Raw genomic sequence first — 22,311 nt, 5'->3', positions numbered from 1 at the left:
AACCCTACTGAAATAAATCTATGATAAAATCACTAGAAATCCAGTTGTCTGTTTTTTTTTTTTTGTTTGTTTGTTTTTTTGTTTGTTTTCTAAAATTTCCTTGCTGATTTAGCATTGTAGACCAGTCTCATTATGAGCTGCTGTGGTCCAGCCTTTTCTTGACTTCTGATTTCCTCTAGTTTTTTTTTTTTGTTGTTGTTGTTTTTTTTTTTTTTTTTTTCTGGTTTGCATCAGGGAACTGGACCTAGCAGAATGTGATTTTTTTAAATTCTTTTTCTTAAGGTACATGGCAGAAAGATCTCCAAAGCTCAAGTAATCTCAGCAAATTGTCAAAAAGATGAGCTACTGAAAACTTACCCATATACCCTACTGTTCCTACCCTTCCACGGATTGATTCACCCTCAGGGATTTTAACAGCTAGGCCCAAATCAGATATTCTAATATGGCCTGGAAGGAAAAACAAAAACAAACAAGACAACACAAAGCAGATATAATTGTTTGACTCCAAATTAGCTCAAAAATACAACAGTTGTCAACACTACAATACTCTTGCAATTTACTGTTATGATATGTGAGGAAATGAGTGTCCTAAATCACTGAATTGGAGCAGCTTCATTGATAAGGAAAAGAGGAATTACTGAGAGGGATATAATGCAGTGAAATGTTAACAGCCAGGCTATGGACTAGAGTAGATTGCGTTAGGCATTTCAAAGCAAACCAAAAAAAGACACCGAGTAGCATACTGTAGTGGAGTGTCTTGAACTGATCACAGTGGATGGATGGGCTGACATAATTCTGAGACTCTTTGATGGCTGAAGGGACTACATCTGGTCTATAACTCAGCGTAAGATTTGATTATCGCTGCCCTCAGCAGCAAATGGGTACCTGGCTTTGCATAAAATGAGAGCTGGCTCAGCAAAGGACGAAAGTACTTTTGAAAATGGAGCGGGGAGCATAGATTAGAAATCACAATGTCCTTTGTGTTGTGCTAGCCTTGTAACAATAGGGATGGAAAAACAATGGAAAAAAGGCAGACACCACCAGCAAAGTCATGCTCTCAAGAACACACCCTGCTGTGTAGCACAGCTGCTTCCTTCCACCCGTGCAGCGAGTCCTAGCACTTTACCCACCCCAAGACATAGTATTAGAGTACGCTGAGCCTCTTATTCACTTCAGAGCATTATTTGTCTTTGTGCAATATGTATCCTAAAACTAACTTAATCTATTTTACTGTGAAAGAACCTCTGTAAACCTCTGAGACTTACCATAATCATCTAGCAGGATATTTTCTGGCTTCAAATCTCTGCAAATGAAAGATAGCAGTTATTTGTATGAAGCTGGGTTTGATAACATAAGCATATGACAGTGTGTGAGTGCATTTATTACTAGTAATAAACCAATTGAGTGTCAACTCAAACAGTAAGGAACTCATGGAACCAATACAACTTTCTGCAACTCACCCCGTAGTTAGAACAAAACCATATGTCTTTTTCTAAACTGGAGTTACATTTTTTCCACTAAGCCAAGCTTTTAGTTCATAATGCACTCTATAATGGACTCATCCATCTAGACCAGTAAACCCTGTAAACCAAGCCTTGTAGTGCTGCGTGTTGATAAATCTCTGCAACATTTCCTTTTATAAAATATTTTTGTTAAAATATTAAACATTTTAAAATATTTTATTTGCTTACGAATATGATAACAGCAATCCGCCGGGCTCAGATTTGTTCTGCTTGGCGTCTGGCTCAGGCCAGTGACGTGAATGTGTGCACACACACTTGTGCACATGTATAACGGCTTCAGCTAGTTTGGAAAAATGAGGGGCAGAGAGGGGAATGCTGTGCCCAAATTAAAATTCTTCTTACAAACATTTAGGAAACTCTGATGCCTATGTGGTTTGGAGCAGTGCCACGAAAACTGGCAAGGTGGTCATGCTGATGTCAAAGATGTGCCTTTCGCTGCTCATGTGGAAAAAAAGAAAATCCCCAATCCAGCCAAGTTATGAACTTCTGAAAAAATATCTCCCATTTTCATATATGCAGCAGAGCTGTGGCAGGTCATTCTTATAAAGGGCTTGTCCACACCAAGCTGGCTCCACCAGCTGCAGCTTTTAGGTGCTGTCCATGCCAGCCCCTCTCCATCCCTGCCTCTCCTGGTGGGGGGGGGCTTCTGTCAAAGAGGGAGCTGCATGGCTGCTCTCCCTGCTCCTACGCAGACATCGCAGGGGCAAGGAGCAGCCTCTGCATGGGCAGGGGGCAGAGAGAAGCCAGCTGGGAGCTGGGGGAGCCTGGATCAGGCACCAATGTGGTTGGGTAAGGCAGGGAGAAGTGCACTGCTTCGATTCACAGCTTTCTGCCCTGATTTTATCTGACGGATTCCTGCGGAAACCCAGCATTTTGCCTGGTCCAAATCCAAGCAGTGCTCGGTCTCGCCTTTTTTCAAGGCCTCCTTGCATTTGCAAACCAGCTTGATTCCGTTAGCTTCCCAGCAAGACACATTTCTTTTCAAAGAGCAAAGAGAGGCGGGTGTGCAAGAGGAACCCTCCCAACAGGAGCCGCATGCTGCACAGCGGCTGGGCAGGAGGCCTCCTGCATCACTTCAGTGCCATGAGTTTTCCTCCGAACAGATACGTGGCAGTTTCAACGTTGATGAAAGTGACACTTCAAAACCTGTCTCATTTCTATTTATATTTTTCAAGCAAGAACACAGAATGCTGTGAACAATCTTCCCTTCTCTCTTGTTTCGGACACTCTGAATCTCTCCAGATAAATGTCACTGGGTGCCCAATGATACCAAGCTTATTTTCCAAGTAAACAATATCGAAATATGTGAAGGGCGTTCCCTACTTATTTTATAAGACTTAATACAAATCCCTTAAGAACTATTTCCTTGAAGAACTTAGACTTCATTAGTTACTTCATCCTCCACTCCAGCACTTATTAGTCCCACCTAAAGCTATGGCTATGGCTAAATGATAAGGATTCCACATGCTAGCAGAGAAAAGATATTTTCTTTGAATGAGAAAATGAGAAACTCCATGAAGACTCAGAACAGTTCAGTCCTTACAGTCCTCTGTGATTTAGGGCAATTAAGGCAGACTTGCCTTCCCCCTCAGCCATCACTTGTCATTTCTGTTTTCAGATCTCCGGTTCCTCAGGATCAAGGCCGGCTCCCTTTGCATGGCTAACACTTGGAAGTGTCAGGAAGGACTGTGATTTCTGTGCTGAAATGTCTAGAAGAATTAAGAGCCTTCTGTGGACCTGGTTATGTGTAAATATGCTTCCCAATGGTACAGCTTCTGAAATGTAAACTGGCCTTGCCTAAAACATACTGAAACATAAACTGCTGGCACGGCGCCCATGCTGGAAAGGCTATAGTGCATTGTTCTGCTCTACAGGACAGCATAAACAATACAATTAATCATGGTGGACAAGGCTTTGCTGTGTACTGTAATGCCTAGGACATTGTGATCTCGATGCAGATTGGAGCTTGCAGGCACTGCTATAATATAGATATATTGCTCTACCGCTATTATATATATACATACAAATTCGAGGAGAAGCAGAAGGTTTTCTTGTTTGCTTTCCATGAACAATCAACCCATTGACCTTTACTAACATGATACAGTTGAGAAATATAATGGAAGCTCCTCGTTTGACAAGGCAATTCTGACTTTTTATCTGATGCTGAATCTGAAGTCTGGCCCGGTTGTTTTTTTCGGGTCACATACACAGTGTGCATCACTGGTGCATGAGATGGGGAGGTATTTTGGAATGCTCTGATTTACTCAGAAGCGTTTTGTTCACAGAAAATGAAATTAAGTCTGAGGAATAAGTGTTTTGCTATGAATTATTCACCTTGAGAAAGCTGTAGCATTTAGTTGCTATATTTTATTGACCTATATAGCACTTTTCGTGGGTCCCAAAACACTTTGCAGTATTACAAATTAGGGGTCTCTGCAACTGCTCCTGAAATACTGCTAGAAAATGTCACCTACTGGGATATAATATCATTCATCACCAAAATGAATGTGCCATCTGAAGTGCAAACTAGCAACTCTTTTAAGAGTAGCATGAAACAAGCTCTTAAGAAGGTAGGATGCCATTTCTCTTAGAGCCCCATACTATTTTAGATGGCCAGATCTAATTTGTTTTATTAGAGCGTGGCATTGGTATGGCATTTTACCAGTCACATTATGAATGTATTTTTCATTTTCATCAATAAGGTATGCTTACGATTTATTTTTTTTAAAGAAACAACATAATACCTCCTAAAAGTTTTCTGAATATGAAGCCAGATATGTCACTCAAGATCTGATTTTTCAGTTGACATTAAACATTTAATTCCATTTTGTTCCTTGAAAAATTCTACTTCTGGGCCAGTGCCAAATAAATCAGCATATTATCTATGTCTGCCCTCCTTGTACGAGCTAGCAAGATCTGAGTCACAGCAAAGCAACCAAGTAGCAATTTGTTAGAGAACTCCTCCAAGGAACAATATCATAATTTATCTATATACAGGCATATACACAATGCTTATTATACATGGGCATGTCAATGATTTAAAGTGTAGCTTAGTTAAAAAAAAAAAAAAAAAAAAAAAAAAGCACAACAAACCACCATATTATTGTCTATTAATCATTGTCCTTGGATGTTCTTCCATCAATTTACAGGACCTCTTCTGCTGTGAATGCTAGCAATAATGATTTCACAAGCTAGGATCATGAAGACAAGCATTAAATGTTGTTTATAACTATATTGGTTGTTGATTAAAGAAAAATAAATAAATCCCCGTGGAGCCATGAGAGCTCTCTCTAGAGCCACCCTTCATATCCAGCCAGTAAACCCTAAGATGTCCTGACAGAGTGCTTGTGTATAACCATAAGCCAGCCTGGAAACCAAGAACTTGGCTCATTTAGCTAATCAAAACTAGAATTTCCATGTCCTAGAGCATTAATCTGTGCCCTTTGTCTCAAACCCTCCTGTGTTAATTACTCTGCTGGAAGAGAGGGAAGTCCGTGGCTGCCTGCAGGACACTGCCAGCCAGCGTCCCAGCTCCGCAGCAGTAATGGAGACCTAAAGACTGCCTCATTTGCTTTCCAAACCCACTTGGCCCTCAGCTGGAAGCAAAGAGGCACCATTTGTCCAAAGTGCCCGGACTTCAGAGTGGTTCCACCTGCCCTAGCACAAACTGCATGAGAGGAGAATGAAACCAGCACAAAGTACATGAGAAGAGAATGAAACCAATTACAGCACACTACCATGGCTCATGGGCCACAGCTTTCCCTTCATCATCTATATATTCTGCTCCCTACGGGGCAGGAGAAGTGTTTTTTTTTCCCCATGCCTGATGTGTCATAGCCCCTAATGCAACACAATCTAATTAAAACAGAGGCTTGAATAGAATGATCTCCATTTCATACCAACTAGAAACTTGATTCCTTAATTATATCTCTTTAAAGAACTTTCATAATTCTCTCAGGTCATTCAGTGCATGCTGAGGTAGGATTTGGGGGAATTTTGTGTTAGTTCTGTGTAATTTAAACATGATGTTTTTACTGAAGCAACTGCTTCCTTCCACTACTACTGAATCATACTGTATTTGCACATGGGTCTGCAAAATTTCATCAAAGACACTGAGACACCTAAACTGTATTGTACCACTATAAGTAGGGGGGATGCAGACAATTCTGTTCTACCAGAGAAAGTTGTCTTAAGACTCTCAAGAATACTTACCTATATACTGTGTTTTCTCTGTGAAGGTCTTCTAAACCACAAAGAATCTCTGCTGCATAAAACAAAGCTCTTTCCTCTTCAAAGCCTGGGTTTCCCATGTTGTAGATGTGAAACTTCAGGTCACCTCCATTCATTATGGTCAGAACTAAACACAGTGCATCCTTTGTTTCATAGGCGTAGGCTAAATTGACCTAGGAAAACATTTGTAACATGGTTTTGACAGTTCAGTTATCTACTAAGGAGAAATCACTCACTTTTCATTAGCAATTTTCACTAGATAAAGAGGAAAAAAAAACATTGAATTTGACAAGGGCCTTATCACAATAGCAAACAGGCATTTTACAAGTATAGAAAAATGTTGTTATGTTAGAATTAGGTTATGTTGTTATGTTAGATATTAGGATTTTATAGATTGATTTGTTGAACCCAGACTACTCATCATCAGAATCCCCAAGTTTAATTCTCAGATGCTTCCAGGCAACAGAAATCTTAACAGACAAGGGGAGATCCAACTCCAGCTGCTCTGTTTTGTTGGACAGCTGTCAAAAAAACACCATCTCAGTGGGTTCCCAGATAGCCCACAAGAGCTGGCAGAACTCAGGAAAATCCCAAGTCGGGCAGACCAGTTCCACGTCACTGGCTAGATGCTTCTACCAGCCAGTCTCTTCTGATCTATTTGGGCTGAATCTCCTTCAGTCTGCTCCAAGCTCCTCTCTCCCAGGCTCTGGGGATTCAGGTAATCACGCAGGATAAAAATAGCTCAGCCTGATGCAAGCCCTGATGCAAGTCAAGGCTGTAAAGAGCATCAAGCTCACATGGTAGAAACAGGCACCTTGCTTGGTGCATTCCTCACAGACCACAGATAAAAGCGAGACTCTGCAAACGCGCATGGAGCAGGACTAAGGTGAAATGTGGAAGGATTGGCTCCCTACAGAAAACTGCACCTTTTCTGTAACAGGAGTTGGATCAGATACAACAGGAGAGGGTGCCCAGCAGGTGAGCACAGAACTAAGCTCTAGAGAGTTCAATACTCACTACAAACTGACTATTGACTTTTTCTAAAATCTGCTTTTCATTTAGTGCCATGGATTCGCCTTTCCTCTTTTTTATTCTCTTCTTCTCTAATCTTTTGCAGGCGTACATCTTCCCTGTTGCTCGGACTTGGCAAGCGCAGACCTGAGAATTAAAGAGAACAATTGCTGGGTAAGTCAAAGAAAACACTTTTTCTGGGTTGCACTTTGCTCTTCACAATCTGGTCTGATCTGATTTAGTCCTTTTAAGGCTAGAGACAGTGGTGGAGCGAATAAGGCTTAGGCGGGGGCATCTGGGGAACCGTCTACAGTTTCCAAACCTGCTGTGTAATATTGGTTTAATTATTCCACTTTCCTCCGCCTGCTTCCTATCCCACCTCCTTTTGTCTGTGTAGATGGTAATCTGCTCCGCAAAGGCCTGCCTCTGCCTCCTCGGACTCTGCTGCCCAGGCAGTGACCTCAAGCCATTAGTAAAATACAAGTAGGGTGTGACCCTAATTCCACTGTGACTGCAACAGTCAAACACAAAATAATTTTCGAAAGTGTTCTTTTGAGATTGCAGTGTCAAGAGAGGTTAAGTAAAACCGTCAGCAATTAATGAAAATCAGCCTCTGTCTCATCAAGATACTGTAACCTGCAGTGCCTGAGAAGCAAGAAAGAGTCTTAACAGAAACTTTCAGAATCACTCACCTCCCCAAAGCCGCCTTTCCCTAGCACCCTGTACTGCCTAAACGTGTTTTTCGTTACTGGTTGCCTGGAAGAAAAGGAAGAGAGAAAAAAAAACGACACACTACATTTAATGCACTCTCTGTGATTTATTTATTTCAGGGCATACTTTTGAAAAGCAAAATAGATAAATATTATATAATCACATTATTTCAAGGTAATTATATTATATAATATAATATATAATTATGTAATTACATTACTTCAATACTATGTATGGCCTGAACTTTTCAATTCCAACATATTAAGCTGTAATAAAATACAACACATTAGTGAGTCATCAGGATAATTTCTGCTAGCATCTTAGGACTGAGGAGGGTACTGAATCTCCGTTACACAGTTTTGGCCTTTGTCAAGCAGAGACGAGGCCTGAGAGCTTGCAACAGCATTTTAATTCCACAGCTCATCTTGTGATGCAAAGGAATTTTTTAAGGGTCGTGCTGGGCTAACATCTAATTATTTTGGTCTTCAAGCTGAGAAAAAGAGATCCAAGATTCAACCACTATGAAAATACTTCTGTTTTCTTGACCTTAAGCAAAACAGGAAATCAATATGAAACAAGCAAAAAACAATCCCGGGAACTGGAGAGGAGAGCTCGGATCCCATTCACAGAAGGGTAGGAGCAGGAAGCAGGGCTCGGAGCCCTTCCAACCCGACCTGAATTACCTGCCTCTCGGGACAGCACCGCTGGGCAAGAAAGGAGGAAGAGCATCTCTTTCCTTTCAGGCATATGAAACAGATTATCTGCAACCACTCACCTGACAAGAAAGCCTTCTGGCTCAGTTTTTTGAGCAAATTAAGCAGAGGGTCTTTTATTTTTTTATTTTTATTTTATATATATATTTTTTCCCCTCTGGTGAGTTAACCTGTGTGAATTTTCTGTAGCAATTTAAAGGCCAAATTAGGGGTTAAATAAGTCTTTCTGACAGCAGAGTGCTCCGCAGGGGTACAAGATCTAATGAAATTCCCACAAAAATCTGCTCTACCAAAAGGGCTCCAGCCCTAAATCTAGCTTCTACAGCTTTTGCTATCATCAAAGTTTTACAGTGTGACAGAGAAAGAACTCAGGGCTCTGAGATATCTGATTTTGTGTCCACCAGTCTATCACTAAAGTTTTAAAATTGCATTAGCAGTCGATATGAACGTTCATCAGAACCTCGTCGGAGCTTTGTTTTCCTCTGGCGGGCAGCCAGCCGGCAGAGGGAGCACAAAAACACGGCTGTTCCAGCAGCGGCGATGATGAGGTTGATGACAATAAGGAATAAACGTTAAAGTGAATCTTTTCATTTATGCTCATCATTGTTTTTAAAAGTAGAGGGAGAAAACTCTGCAAATAGCCAAAACGGAAAGAGGAAAAATGCTGTTTTCAGGCTTCTAAGACGATACTGCAAATTCTGTTAGGGTTAAAAGCAACAATTAGCAGAGATAACTACGTGCTCAGCAATGTCCCTGGAGTAAATTGACTGTTTGACTCTTCACTGGAGCCAGCAGGCTGCCAGAAGGAGCTGTTGATCACTCCACGCTACTAACAGCTCTTTGCTAATCCTAAAAACAGTTCTCCTTAAGCCAGATAGGCGCAGCCAATAGCTTGTCACATTTGTTGGGGGAATGGAAAAAAATAAAATCCTCAAAGCATTTGAGAAAATTCCTTATCCTGAATGTGAAAATAGCTGGGAAATAGCCTGGCTAGAGATGAATCATCTGATGTTTTTCAATTGAAATGGAAGAGTAAATGCTGGATTCAGAGGAGGTGGCATGTGGAGCATGTCTTGGCATGAAGCAGCTCTCCCCTCTGTCCACCACCTCCCTTCCCCCTGTGTGGCAGCTGTGTAGCTTTCCAGGGAGAGTAACTGGCACAGCTCCTTTGATCTCGGAGCCCTTATGCTCATATCCACCACTCGAGGATCTGGTCCCAGCTCATCTGCCGTAATTAATTCCATTTGTGGCAACTGGGGCTTCTCTTGACTCAAGGTCGCTGTCACCCAGCAGTGGTCATCTGCTACGGCACTCACCAGCAAGGAGGGGGCAAAGGTCCCATTCCCTGCAAATTAATACCCACTAAGGCAGCTTGCTCATTAAATGTGCTCTTCAGTGTCTAGCCAACAAATACCATGTGGGACCTATATGCTGCATTTTTGTCTCTTTATGGTGTTTTAATAATTGTGATAACTGGTCTAGACAAAAAGTCACCATATTCGGAGCGTAGCTAAATAGAAAGACAACAAAAAATCTGAATGTATTTTAATCGTACCTAATACCATTAAACAGCAGAACATTCAAGCTTTAGAAGCCAAAACAGGCTCCCTAGTGTTTTGGGATGGATTTCTCTTTTATTATTTACTTCCCTACCAAGCAGCATCTGTTTCACTCTTGCTTGGGCAGTGTTTGTGAATGCAAAAGCCAGAGACTGGATGTGTATCGTACATTTCGCGCTATAGATGCACAAGGCTAGGTCATAAACAAGCGCAATGTGTCCTCCTGCTGTGCCACGAATAGCTCATTGTGACAGGGCCTACAATGAAATTGGCCGCAGAGGTTTCCCAGATCACAGAGGAGACTTGGATTCCTACTTTTTATGGGCTGTACGTCTTGTCCTATTCACCAGGCATGCACAAGCGTACTGGGCAAAGAAGCTGCCCAAGCTGCTTGCTGGAGCCTGCCACTTCCAGGACAGCGGTGTCCTTGAGACGGAAGGCAGTGGCTGGAGAGCATTTCTGGGTGAGCTTCCTTGGAGTACAGCTCAGGGAGACAGGGAGTGAGTCTTGATGGATCTTTTGAAGGAGAACAGCATAAAGAGGGAGGGAATTGCTGCATCGAGAAGGCCATAAATGGCAAGCACTGGGAGGAGGTACTAATGATGCTGAAGAAAGGACAAAACTGATTTTGCCTTCAAGACAAAGGGACTGTACGTGCACCATCTCAGCTGTCAGATTTTGGCAGTATTCTATGAGCTTTGCATGGAAAGTGAAATAAACCTTTTGTATTCATTTCTATTATAAATAAATAAATAAATAAAATATTGTGACTTACCTTTCCAACCACTTCCACTGCAGAAACCTGTCGAAGTACATGCTGTTTAGGTATTCTTGGAATGGTTCCCCACTGAGGTGGTCAAGGACAGATCTATCTCAGATGAAAAGGATATATAAGCATTTTATAATCCTGATCTTGGAGCAAAAGAGAAACAAAACAAGACGAGAAAATACAGACTTCTTGAACGGTAGGGTCATTTGACTCCTACTTAACTCCTATTTTATTTTACTCATGGTTTCAGCCTAGGAACAAAGTGATATGTTTAATGTGTTTCATAAGAGAAGGAGTTACAAAAGCTAAATAGAAATATGCACTGACAATGCTTGCTGAAAATTAACAAGAAGTCTTCCATTGGCTTAAATGAACTTTTACAAAGGCTGTTAAACACTAGACAAGTATCTTTGCTTCTCTTAATAAATTAAGTCTGGCTTGACACAACACCTGCAGGAACTGAGCTCCTAAACTTTGGGGGATGTTTACATCTGGACTGAAAATTTCTGCCTGAAGCCCGTATCTGTCCAAGACAGACCATCAGATGTTATTTTGAGAAAAAAAAAAAAAAAAATCAGTCTGAATTCCTGCTATACAGAAGGATTAATAACTGATTAAAGTCCAAGGGCTTTTCCTAACAGCAATGTGCCTTGTAGAGTAAAACAGAAGAAAAAGAGTCTGAATAGTGATCTGGATTTGTTCCTGGATCAAGAGAAGAATTTTGGGACTCGCAGAGTAGCTGCAACATCTTTATGAAAGGCCAGTATGTAACTGTGACAGATAAGTATGTTGCTTGTGACAGGCAACAAGCAGCCAGAGAATAATAGACATCCCCTGAGGAGGGCCAAGGGTTCAGAGAGAAGAAAACAGAGGCTGAACTGAGAGCTGCCTGAGATGGAAGTGGTCATGCTGCTTAACAGGGGACTATTGACCTGCTGGTTTGGGGTCCTACCTTGCTTACTGGGGCTCTGCTGGCTGGAGTGTCTATATCTAAGAGTAAATAGACACTTTTCTAGATTTTGCTGTAGGAGGAAATACTCTGAAAAATGACTCTGGTTTGGGAACAGATAAACTGAGGCTCATCCTGGGGTGGTTCTAGACATGAGCAAACATTCAGGAAGAATAATGAATCTTCTCAGTTCAGTTCCTCTCCATTCATGAATGACTATTCCTACGTTTTTGGATTTATTTATTTATTTTTTAATAATGATTCTTGCACCATACATTAGGAACAGGCAGGTAATTGCAAATATTCCATATTCAAAAGACAAATTGCTGCTGTTTTCATTGGCTGTGTCCAACTTCTGATTGGACACAGATCATACAGTATTTGTTTTAAGGAGATGAAATATTTCCCCTAAGTGAACATATATATTTTTTTTTTTCTTTTTAAAGAAAAAGTCTGCCTTAATGAGTTTTGCCAAATATCCAAAATCAAACTGAAAATTATAGGGGAAATTGGAGGGAGGCAGGGGAAGGCAGTCAAAATATTAAAGGTCAAAGCAGCAGATACAGTTATACATACATTTCTTCTGCAGACTGATCTTAACTAGAAGGACTTGTCTGAAACTCATCCCTGCTCCTGCTCCGACAGGATAGAAAGTTTCAAATTTATGTGCATGCTCCCTTTTTTGGTCCGGCTGTGAACACTTCCAAAATTAACATTATTCAGTACATTTAGTAAGTACCAACAGCAAGTCTTTAAAACTTCTCTTTGACTCCGTTTCAGTCCACCTAAAACGATCATCAGCATATTTATGAACAAGGTCTCAAAACTGGCTAATTTATCTGTTTCAGTTGAGAAGAAGGAATGGCTGTCTGTGAACAAGAGCCTGAATTAAGTGGTGTCCAACGCTAGCCTATTTCTTTCAGTTAATTAAAAGCTTCACGTACTTTAAAGAACAATAGCTGCCTTTCACCACTTGTTTGCTTTTTAGTTCCCCTCCTTGGCAACAACAAAGTGCATTTTACAGTAAACTGTCAGCTTTCAAATCGATTTCAGAAATGGAAACAGACATCAGGGTTTTTTATGTCAAGCACAGCTCTGCCTTTGTCATTGTGACTGGCACACACAACTGGTGCAAGTTATACTAGCATCTCAACATGACACCGGGCCAATGCAAGTAAACTAGCTATGTTATAAGAGAAGGCCAGAAATAACCCACATCTCCTACCAACGCAAAGAATAACTGAAAACAGAAAAGGTCAATGAAATGAGTCAAAACAATGAATGACAGCGGAGCGAATTTTACAAATCCCCATTACATCACCCAGGGAAAACAAACTGTGCTCAGCCAGAAACCACATGGGCCAGCTTGTGATGATCCCTCCTTTTCATATTTTTGTTGGTTTATGATCTACTGGCGTGAACATACTCGGGTCAGTACTTGCAAATGCAGATCGCATACCTGGAGCTTTAGAACATAATAGTACAAATCGCCTCGCTGCTACAAAACCTGATAAGCCTTTTCCCAGACAAAGGATGAAATAATGCACGTACGTTTGAACTCCACAGACAGACAGTAAAGCATTAAAAAAGCTCCATTCTCCTGCTGAAGATTTTCTGGAAAAGCCATGCAGAGCAAGTTTGCACATTCCTCTGTCTAAATGGACTGTATAGCCACTTAATTTTTATTCATTTTGAAACAGAGATGTTTTCTTTGGATACATTAGCATTGTAGCTCTTTTCACACGGCATGAAATCCATGGCTGGTTTACTTGGCTAGAACACTCTGTCAAATACCTGAAACACTAAGTGCCTGTGTGTAGTGTATATAATGGCATGGAAATATTTATTATATTTCGTTCAGATGAAATGACTTCACTCCTTGTCAGTTATGCCTCCAGGATTATGAACGTAAACTGAAGAGACATGCCTCAGATTCAAATTGCAATTTCTCTTTTTACCTGTCACTGTCTTTACAAGCTGCTGACTGCAGCCGTGTGGTCTTTGGATATCAAGTTATACTTACTTTGTACAGTGAGAGAATAGCTCTTTGCAGGGGCTGTTTTCGAGTTTCTCCTCTGTCTGTTGGATAAGATCTTGACTGACTTCTGGAACGAAGGCTGGAGACTGGGGGGAGAACAGAGGGGCACATTATCTCTGTGACGAGGTGCAGATTCTCCTCTGTTAGCACGTAAAGGACACATTCATTATTTATTCCCTGAGCTGCTTCAATTCAATTCCAGCGGTTGTGTAAAAGCAAAGGAGCTTTACGTCAAACAGCAGTAAAATAGGATACCGTGGTAACTCACTCCACATTCCACTCTATCCTCATATTGCTTTTCTGCCTCCTCCTGTACCTTCACCTCCTTGCCCAACCTCATGAATATGCAGGACCCACTCCTTGCCAATTCTTTGAACTGCTCCCTCGCATCCCATGAAAAATGTGCTGGCCTGAACTGTGTACAGACCATTCTCTTAAACAAAAGAGAATTTGCTCAGTGTTTTCACTTCATTGATGATTCATTCTGCTGTCTGAAAAATCCGTCTTCCATCTTTCTTTTTTTTTCTAAACTATCAAGATTTCAAAGGAAAACAAGAGTGGAGCATTTGTATTTATTGATTTATATATAAATAACATAAAAAGATGCTTGCAAAAGTGTCCGGACACTTTAATTCATCATTAGAAGGACAGGTTTAAAATAATCATTTCAAAAAGAAGCTTTGCCAACCAAGCACATAAACTCTTTTCATCCTCTCCTCCCTTCAGAGAGACTGTACATTCAGCCCCCTCAAAAAGCCCTTACCAAAGAGAGGTCTTTTGCAGCATGCCTCCATGGTTAACCAGTTCAGGACCTTTGGGACTAATTATCTATAAAGACAGTTTTTAGGCAGCCCACATTCTCACGCATTAAAAGTACACTGTAATTACATAAAGAAGTGTATATGCATGCATGTGTGAGTGCCTGTGTGTGTGTGTACACACTTATTTAAAGACATTTCTCCCATTCACACGAAAGCCCCTTCCTATAACCAAAAGATTTTCGGCATTTTCAGTATGCCCAACCATAGACGACAACAAAAAACATCTTTCCTTGCAGAAGACACAGCACTTGGTAAGGTTCCCCATCCATGGCCGTGACCACCAGATGTGCTGAGTGGGTGGGTCACAGAGCATCATCAGTCATTCCTGGCCAGATGTTCTCATTAACTCACTCTTAGTTAGAGATATCTTGGCAGGCACTGCAACGCATTGCAGGCAGAGTTCAAAAACACTGGGAATGAGGACAGAGGAAGGGGCAGAGGTGGAACCGGAGAAAATCTCCAGCATGGTGAAAGCTGAATTAAATCTTTTATCATTTTCTTCCCAGTGCTGAAATGTGAATACGAGCCTGTTGTGACAAGAAAAAGTAAGTTTGTTCCACTTGAATGTTTTTTAATAGGACCCATGGTTTACAGAACTGTCTGTGCACGCTGCATAAGGCAGTCTCACTATTTAACCTTGAAAGACAATCTGCAGAGCATGCTGGATATCTTTGACCTTGCTGAAAAATTTCCTCATTTCCACCATATATTTCTCCATTTCCTCAGATATATCCACTGTTAATCACAGGCAGAGCATATCGCTAATAATTAAGAAGTCTCACAGTTTCTTGATAGGCAGATGAGCCTATTATGGGGCTGAGAACCGTGGGGCACATCTCAGTTTTAGGACAAGAGAGTAAGGAGAAGCAAGAAGAGTGAAGCACAGGAAGGAGGGATGAAACCCCAAAGTCCTTTTCTCCAGTCCTACAGCTGCTGGATTGAAACTACAGGGGGGAAAAAAAAAAAAAAGAAAAAGAAAAAAGGAACCAAAGCCTAACAACTAGCAGCATTTCAGTTAATTTTGCAAGAAACCATATGAATGAATACTCCTAGTTTGTACGTCGCATAGTCAATGGGGTGTGCTATACAAGCTCCTCTGCAACCCAAAGTTTGCACATGGCTGCGTGAGTCTACTGCTCTGACACAGTTATTTTGAACATCTTTCTGATTCATAGGGTAGAGAAAAAATGCTGAACTCTGTAGTCTTCATACTTATGTGAATCAGCAGTGTCTTTTTCTGACCTGAAAGGGGCTATACTTCAGAAAAAATGATATTAGGGCCTCTAAATGTAGTTGCTACCAGTAAAATCTAGGATTTCTTCTAGATTTTTAGGCCAAAATTGGGAACCAAAACTAACTATTAACCCCCTAAACTAAAATAATTAGACATTTAGGCCAAGTGACTTGATTCTTCCAGGTGCCAAGCAACTTCATTTCCCATTGGCTTAACTGGGAGGAGGTAAGCTGCTTGGTGTTAGTGTTGTAGACTGCACATAAGTATTACTAATGGGCAGCAGATCCACACACAAATTCACCACACAGTAGCTTACTTATGTTACCATCCCCTAAAGACTCCAGAGCTTTGAAAAAAAATCCGTTTTTACTCAAGTCCCAAATTACAAATAAAAGGTCCTCACTATGGACAGGTTTGGACGTTCAGTGTGCCTCTTCCCCTTTCCCATATCTCTGTGTCCTCTCTGCTGCCAATGTTACAGCAATAATTCCATCAAATTCTGTCTGAGATCAATGTGCATTTGAAAAAAAATATTCTAAACATCAGCTAAATTGTTTTCATAAAGGAGAAAACAAAATTCTTATAGAGAAAGGGGAGAAGAATGAATGAAACAAACTGTAAGACAATGTGGGAAGTACTTAAAAATGGCATGAACTTTCTCCACATTTGTGGGAGATACAGTCACCACTTGGTTTTTCAAAACCACTCATTGCTGACCTTTGAATCTTTGTTTCCTCTGAACATATCAGGAGCAAGCTAACAATATCAAAGTAAGTAAAGACACACAAATACGCTGACATTCTGTACATGGACTAGAGCCTTCCAGTGCAGAGCAAACACTTCACTAGACCACTTCATTTTCTGTAAGAGAAAACTCCTTTTTCTCAGGCTAATCATTTCCAAGGACTCTGTAGGTGCAGCAGGACAGGGACTGTCATTACGCAGCCCTTTTTGTTCAGAGCAGAGTGGGGGCAGATTCCCCATGCATATGGGGTGAGCATACCCAAACCTGTCCAGCCCTGCCCGGAGTCCTAGGGAGTCTTTGTACAACCCTTCCTGAGGTTTTCCCTCAGACCTCACTGTTCCCACTGCCCCCATCAAATAATCCTTTCCCTGTTTTGAGTACTGTGCATACCTACAGCCTGCAGATGTTAAAACAAAACCAGAAACAATTGCAAACCCAAACCCAGCCCACCAACCTACTTTCGCTCACCTGGAGAACAATTAGGAAGCACAGGTTATGAGCTCAAGCAAGCATTTGGATCCCAAGAGCGAAATCATCCAAAGGTAACACTTTGACCACTTAAGGAAGAAAAAGTTGCTTCTTCCCAGGGGAGGTACAAAAGGTTTCTGCAGCCCCGATGCTGTGGTTATTAGCACTGTTCTCCTACTGCATTGTGGGTCCTGGCTGTAAAAGCAGGCTTGGCTTTCACAGGGGAACAGACACCTTTCTGAACGTATTAAATGTCCCGCGGCAGCTACGAGAGCCACGCACCTCCATTAAGATATCTGAGCTTGGGACAAAGGATTTTCTGCTAACTCTTCAGAAACACCTGCAGAAACCTGTTACATTCCCTTGTATTCAAAAACAAACCACCGAGTAGTTTTAACAAGTACAGTCTTTTATTTTCCCTGACTATTCTATTTCCCAAAGGCAAAGAAAGTGATTTTGATCTCACTTACACTAATGTAAATCAGAAACGAAGCCAACCGAGTCAACAGAGTAACACCAGGGTAAAGCTAACGGGACTGGAACCAGATTCATGGCCCAAGACTCTGGCACTGCAAAAAGTGCTTAAATTGATCCAACAACATTTTTTTCTCTCATCAGGTTACCTTTCTTTTTGACCAGACAGTTTAATAAAAGGCCAAAATCCCAAACTGCTTTCACCAGATTTTAACCAAAATCTCCTCTCTCCTGTATCTTCTCACATACGGTCAGAAACTGAAAACCTTCTTATATTTATTTTGTCAGCAAAGCAACATCTCAGTTTATGATGCCCTCTTGTTTAATTTTTCAGAAAAAAAAATGCAGCTAGGAATTGGATTGGTGTTCATCCAGAAAACCGGACAGGGCTACACGGTTACTTCTGAGTGCCAGGGAATACTCTGAGAAAAAAATCTGCACTTCTAAATTTTATTTTATTCATTTTTTTTTTCTGATTTAAAAGACAAAAGATAGTCTCCCAGTTGCTCTTCCAGTTCCAGAAGTGGCTTGGAAATTGCAAATTCTTGGTGGGCGCAGAGGGCACCACAACAGGAACACAGCCTGGTTTGTCCTGCATTGCCAGACGCAGCTGTGTGCGTGCTGCACCTGTAACCAGCCCTCTCACGGCACTTGGCACCTCACTAAAGGTACCAAAAAGAGGTGAAATCCAGTTTAGACTCACACGAAAACTTCCAGGCTGCATAGGTCCCCATTATCTGTTATTTTAAGTGTCACCTTGTATTATGATACTTTAAAATGTAAACTCTCCTTTTTGACAGCTCAGTAAATTTTGCTGCAGGCTACTTCACTCAGCCCATCAGCCCCTCAGGCTTAACGGAACAGGACAGAAAACAAGTAAGCCTCCTCCTAGGACCTTCCCTCTGCCTTTAACATGGTGCTTGCAACACTTCTCATGGTACTTACACTTCCCTGACAGTGGGGAGGACACCTCACCTCTCATCGATCAAAATCAGCTCATCAGGCTCATTATAAAACAAGCTGAAACACTGGCAGTGCCAAGGGAGGCATTCAGGAAACCTCTTATAATTTTACTTTTTCCTTAAAAAGTGTTATTTGTTCTAATTTTTCCTTGAGATAGAACTGCCAAATCATTGAAATGGGTGACTTCGGTCCAGATGTGGTGCCTCGAAGTCTGTGGAAGTGAAAGCAGCCAGCCAGCTAGCTGCTGTAAAAGTATTTTCCTGCTAACTCCGTCAGTTGGGGTTTGCCGTTCTGAAACCAGGGTGGGGTGAGCAGCAGGTGTCTGGGTGTAACCAACTCCAATTATTTCCAGTAACTGCATGGAGCCCAGAGCAGATCCTTAGGAACAAGAATCTGCTTTGTGAAAGAACAGTCCTGCTTCAAAGACACTTGTCTCAATCACCACGGTCTCCTACAAAAAGAAATAGATTGCAGAACCCTGAGCTTTGGCTAACTGGATCACAAAAAGGGATAGCAATGACTTTGGTCAGACTGACGTTGCAACAAACAGAACAGATCTTTACTACAGAGGGATAATGGCAATACTTTATCCTTACACAGCGCTTTTCTTCCAAGAACCTTAAAACATTAAAACTCTGTTGCACGATTAAGTCCTCACGAGGCAATAGGTGGCAATCTCACAGTACTTTAAGGAACAGTGAGCGGAAGAGCAGAGTGGTTAAGAATTGTGTTTTGCAGAAGTGTTGGTCTGTGACCAAAATCAAAGAAGTCTCACTGAGATAAGTGGAAGCTAGAGATGCTCAGATTCCCCAAATCAGTCAATCTGTAGCTTGCAATTACTGAAAAAAGAAATAGAAACCTAGAAATACAGGTTTGCATTTTCTACCAACTCTTGCCAGTGGATGTGAGTCATCATAGTATCTTAAAACACGACTGTTCATCACTGCCAAAATGATATGGACCAGGAAGATACCACACTTAGAGTGAATAGACTTCGTACTAACTTTGTGGTTATAAATACAACTGCTCTCCCAGCAAGTTTCAGACATGCAGCCATGATATCGAAATGATATGAATTATTTTAAAAGTCACTTGCATAAAACAAACAATGTGCAGCATATGTTACATCTCAGGTTATGAAAACATTCCACAACAAACAAGCTTAAAACAATTAAAAATGTTTCAGTCAATGGACAAAAGTTCAAGCTGTAACTTCTCTTGATCTGTCTCCAAGCACTTCTGTCTTAATGATATGTGTACTGTCAGCGGTTGACAGCAATTTTCCACATATAATCTCTTTGCAAATCTCTACACGGATTTGCTACCAGTGGAGACCTCAAAACTATGGAAGGATCAGGCTGAAACGAACTTTGTTGTGAGGTGGTGCATGGCGTGATGAGTTCATACACAAAAGCCTGGAAATACTGCCTTCACCCAGGTGTCTGAGGAAGGCTCAGCTAGCAGGGCAAGTAGTTTCCAGGACAGGTAGTGACTATCAGGGGTGACTGCCCTCAATCCTTTGAGGCTATCACTTATAAGGAGCCATAATGAGGACTGTAACTAAAGTGGCTAACAAAAAAAAGGAGACTGGGTAGATGTACATAAGTCATCCTGGCAGCTACCAGAGGCATCTCCTCCTGCATTGGGCTGGGGCAGGCCAGCAGCACCCGAGGTTCAGCCTGAGCTTGGAAAGCAGCGGCCACGCAGCTGGTGAAAGACAGAGGGGAAGCGTGAAGGGACTGATGGTGAAAAACACAGGGGAAGGCAAAGAAGGGGAGATAGAGCAGAGTCTTGGCAGTAGTTTGATTTTGGGAAGTCCAGGTTAGGCACGTTTCGACCTGGTGAGGGAAAGGTTGCAGTACGATCACAGCACACACAGTCTCCTGACTCTTTTTGGTGTTATGCCCAAAAATATTGGAACATTCTTTTTTTCTTGCCCTGTGTCTGATCTTGTCTGCTCATATTTAGCAGTATTTGTAGTAAGCAGCCAATTTTACATCAGGAGCAGCTGCAACATTTTAAGTAATCAACTTTTGCATTTTCTTTTCCTTTTTTTTTCCTACCACAAAGTCATCTGGGTCTGTATGAGGCAAACCAGTAAAGCACAAGGCTTCATAATTCCAGGATATTTTCTTTGAGATGACAGATGAAGGAATTGGCAGTGAGGTTGATGGGGAGTATGGAGAGCAGCTGTATTATTAGTAGCTATTTATCTATTAATAATGTGTACAGACATTATACCTGAGAAAGGGGGGCCCATAGTGCCAGGCACAGCTTACAGAGCTCCCAGTGCAAACCAATCACGCTAGCCCTGGCAGTGGGAACACACGAAATACCTCACCCAGGATTATAAAAGTGGGTCTTTGGCCCACTCTTCTAAGAAGCAGCCTGGTGCTGTGTCTCTGAGACAAATGGGAGCCCCAGTGCTGGGGGCGGGATGACTTGCTGGTAGCTAAATGAACCGAATCAGCAGTGCCTATCAACTCCGGGGTTTGTTTTGTAGCTGCAAACCGATCTGGAGCCGTGATGAATCTGTTTTCCCTCGTATTCTACTGAGCTATCAAAACATTTGTTGACACAGAAACATACAATGGCTGAAGACAATAGAGCCCTCAGCAAACAGCTGAACATGTTCTTCTGCCTGGAGGGGCTGTGTTAATCCATCACAAAATGCTAACAACCTCAGTTTATGAACTTATTTACTGAAGCAGACATACGCTAGCTCCAGGCAGACTTGCTTGCTCCAGACTCACTGGGGTGCCTCTTGGGCCTCAGCAAACCCAGGAGTAAGAACAGGAGAAGTTTCCTCTCTGGGACCTTTCCTCAGCACCTTTCCTCTTTGATGCTGGGGTACAAGTTGCAGGTTTGAACCATGGAGAACTTAGAAGCCACTGTGGTGTCCTTTCTGACAAGTGCTAGAAACGTATACAAAGCATTTTTCATGGCTCTCCTTTTACTCACAGACAGGTTCTGCTATGGTCAGGAGAACTTTCTGTAGCTGCTATCATTGAAAACAAAATGCTCCTTTCTAGAAACCATATTTCTGCTCCTGATGGTGGCAAACAAGTAACTGCTATGCAAATACTATGAGTCAAAATGTTCCCCAAATACAGATCTTTTATCCAAAGAGTGGTTTCATTGGAATGTTAAATTATTTGATTTGGAGAATCTGGGGGCATAACCACAACATTCATTTCAGAGCAACAAAGGAAGGGAAAAGATTGCCTAGATCAAGAAGGAGAAATTTCCTCCTGGCTCCTATAGGTGACCAGAGGAAATCTTAAACACTCAAAGCCTCACAGAAAGTAATTTTGAAATAACAGAATTTCTCATGGGACAAAATGTAGTTGTCTCATCAGCTTCTTTTGCAAGTCCTGCAATCGGCTTCAGGCTTTATACTCTTCAATTAAACACAAAGACTCACCGCAATCCCAACCAGCTATGGGGTTTTTGGTACAGCTTACGTTAAGAACATAAACTGGTCACCACAGAAGCTCTGCTTTGAACTTCAATTAGTGCAAAACTGGGCCTCACAAGAAGTGCTTAGCAAGATATTTTTTAGTATCTTTAAACCCTAGTCCTTCTCCACCCACACTGTTTTAAACACTTTGGAAACCTGCTTATAGAGGTATCTTTACCCCTAAATAACTATTCTTTCTTTGTATATACACAAAACTTTATTGTTTTAGGGGTGCTCATAAACTAAATAGCTGAAATTGTTTTATATAAACTTGCTTTTAAGTGAGGGAAGGGAATGTATGTTTGAATTTTTGTTGCCTTTTTCCCCTTTTAAAAGAATTTTACAAACAGATTAAGGTATGAAAACAGATGAACTAACCAGTGCCAGTAGCTGTCAGTAGGGTGAGGGGGCTAGCTTGAGAAACAGAGTAGAAAGGAAGACTAATACTAACCAAAATTAGGCTACTCACACAGTCCTTGGAAGTGTCATTAGTTCAGAAGGTAACATCTTTTTTTAGCAACCCAGCTGAACCGTTGCCCTAGTGCATTACTACAAGCAGGCAGACATTTGATCAAGCATTTTTGGAAGCAAATAGTACTCTCAACATTAGTGGCGAAAAAGGACAGGTCAATTTTGAAAGCTT

At 41.5% G+C, this 22,311-nt stretch overlaps 1 protein-coding gene across 4 annotated transcripts in view; it reads right to left on the bottom strand.

Moving 5' to 3' along the window:
* The window catches only part of GRK5 (G protein-coupled receptor kinase 5), a 164,778-nt gene that overhangs the window by 21,247 nt on the left and 121,220 nt on the right, over positions 1 to 22,311 (bottom strand). For 3 of the 4 annotated variants that reach the window (XM_084525618.1, XM_084525620.1, XM_084525619.1), the window contains exons 5-11: positions 13,489 to 13,589; positions 10,523 to 10,615; positions 7,457 to 7,520; positions 6,771 to 6,911; positions 5,736 to 5,926; positions 1,266 to 1,303; positions 358 to 447 (exon numbers count right to left, since the gene is read on the bottom strand). In XM_084525618.1, the coding sequence (XP_084381744.1) occupies positions 358 to 447; positions 1,266 to 1,303; positions 5,736 to 5,926; positions 6,771 to 6,911; positions 7,457 to 7,520; positions 10,523 to 10,615; positions 13,489 to 13,589 (718 nt within the window). Of the gene's footprint in view, positions 1 to 357; positions 448 to 1,265; positions 1,304 to 5,735; positions 5,927 to 6,770; positions 6,912 to 7,456; positions 7,521 to 10,522; positions 10,620 to 13,488; positions 13,590 to 22,311 lie in introns of those variants that run through there. The other variant, XM_084525621.1, reaches the window with a different exon arrangement.

The sequence above is a fragment of the Aythya ferina genome (assembly GCF_964211825.1).
Source record: "Aythya ferina genome assembly, chromosome: 7".
Classification (NCBI taxonomy): Eukaryota; Metazoa; Chordata; class Aves; order Anseriformes; family Anatidae; genus Aythya; species Aythya ferina.
This window is presented reverse-complemented; position numbering and strand designations above follow the sequence as displayed.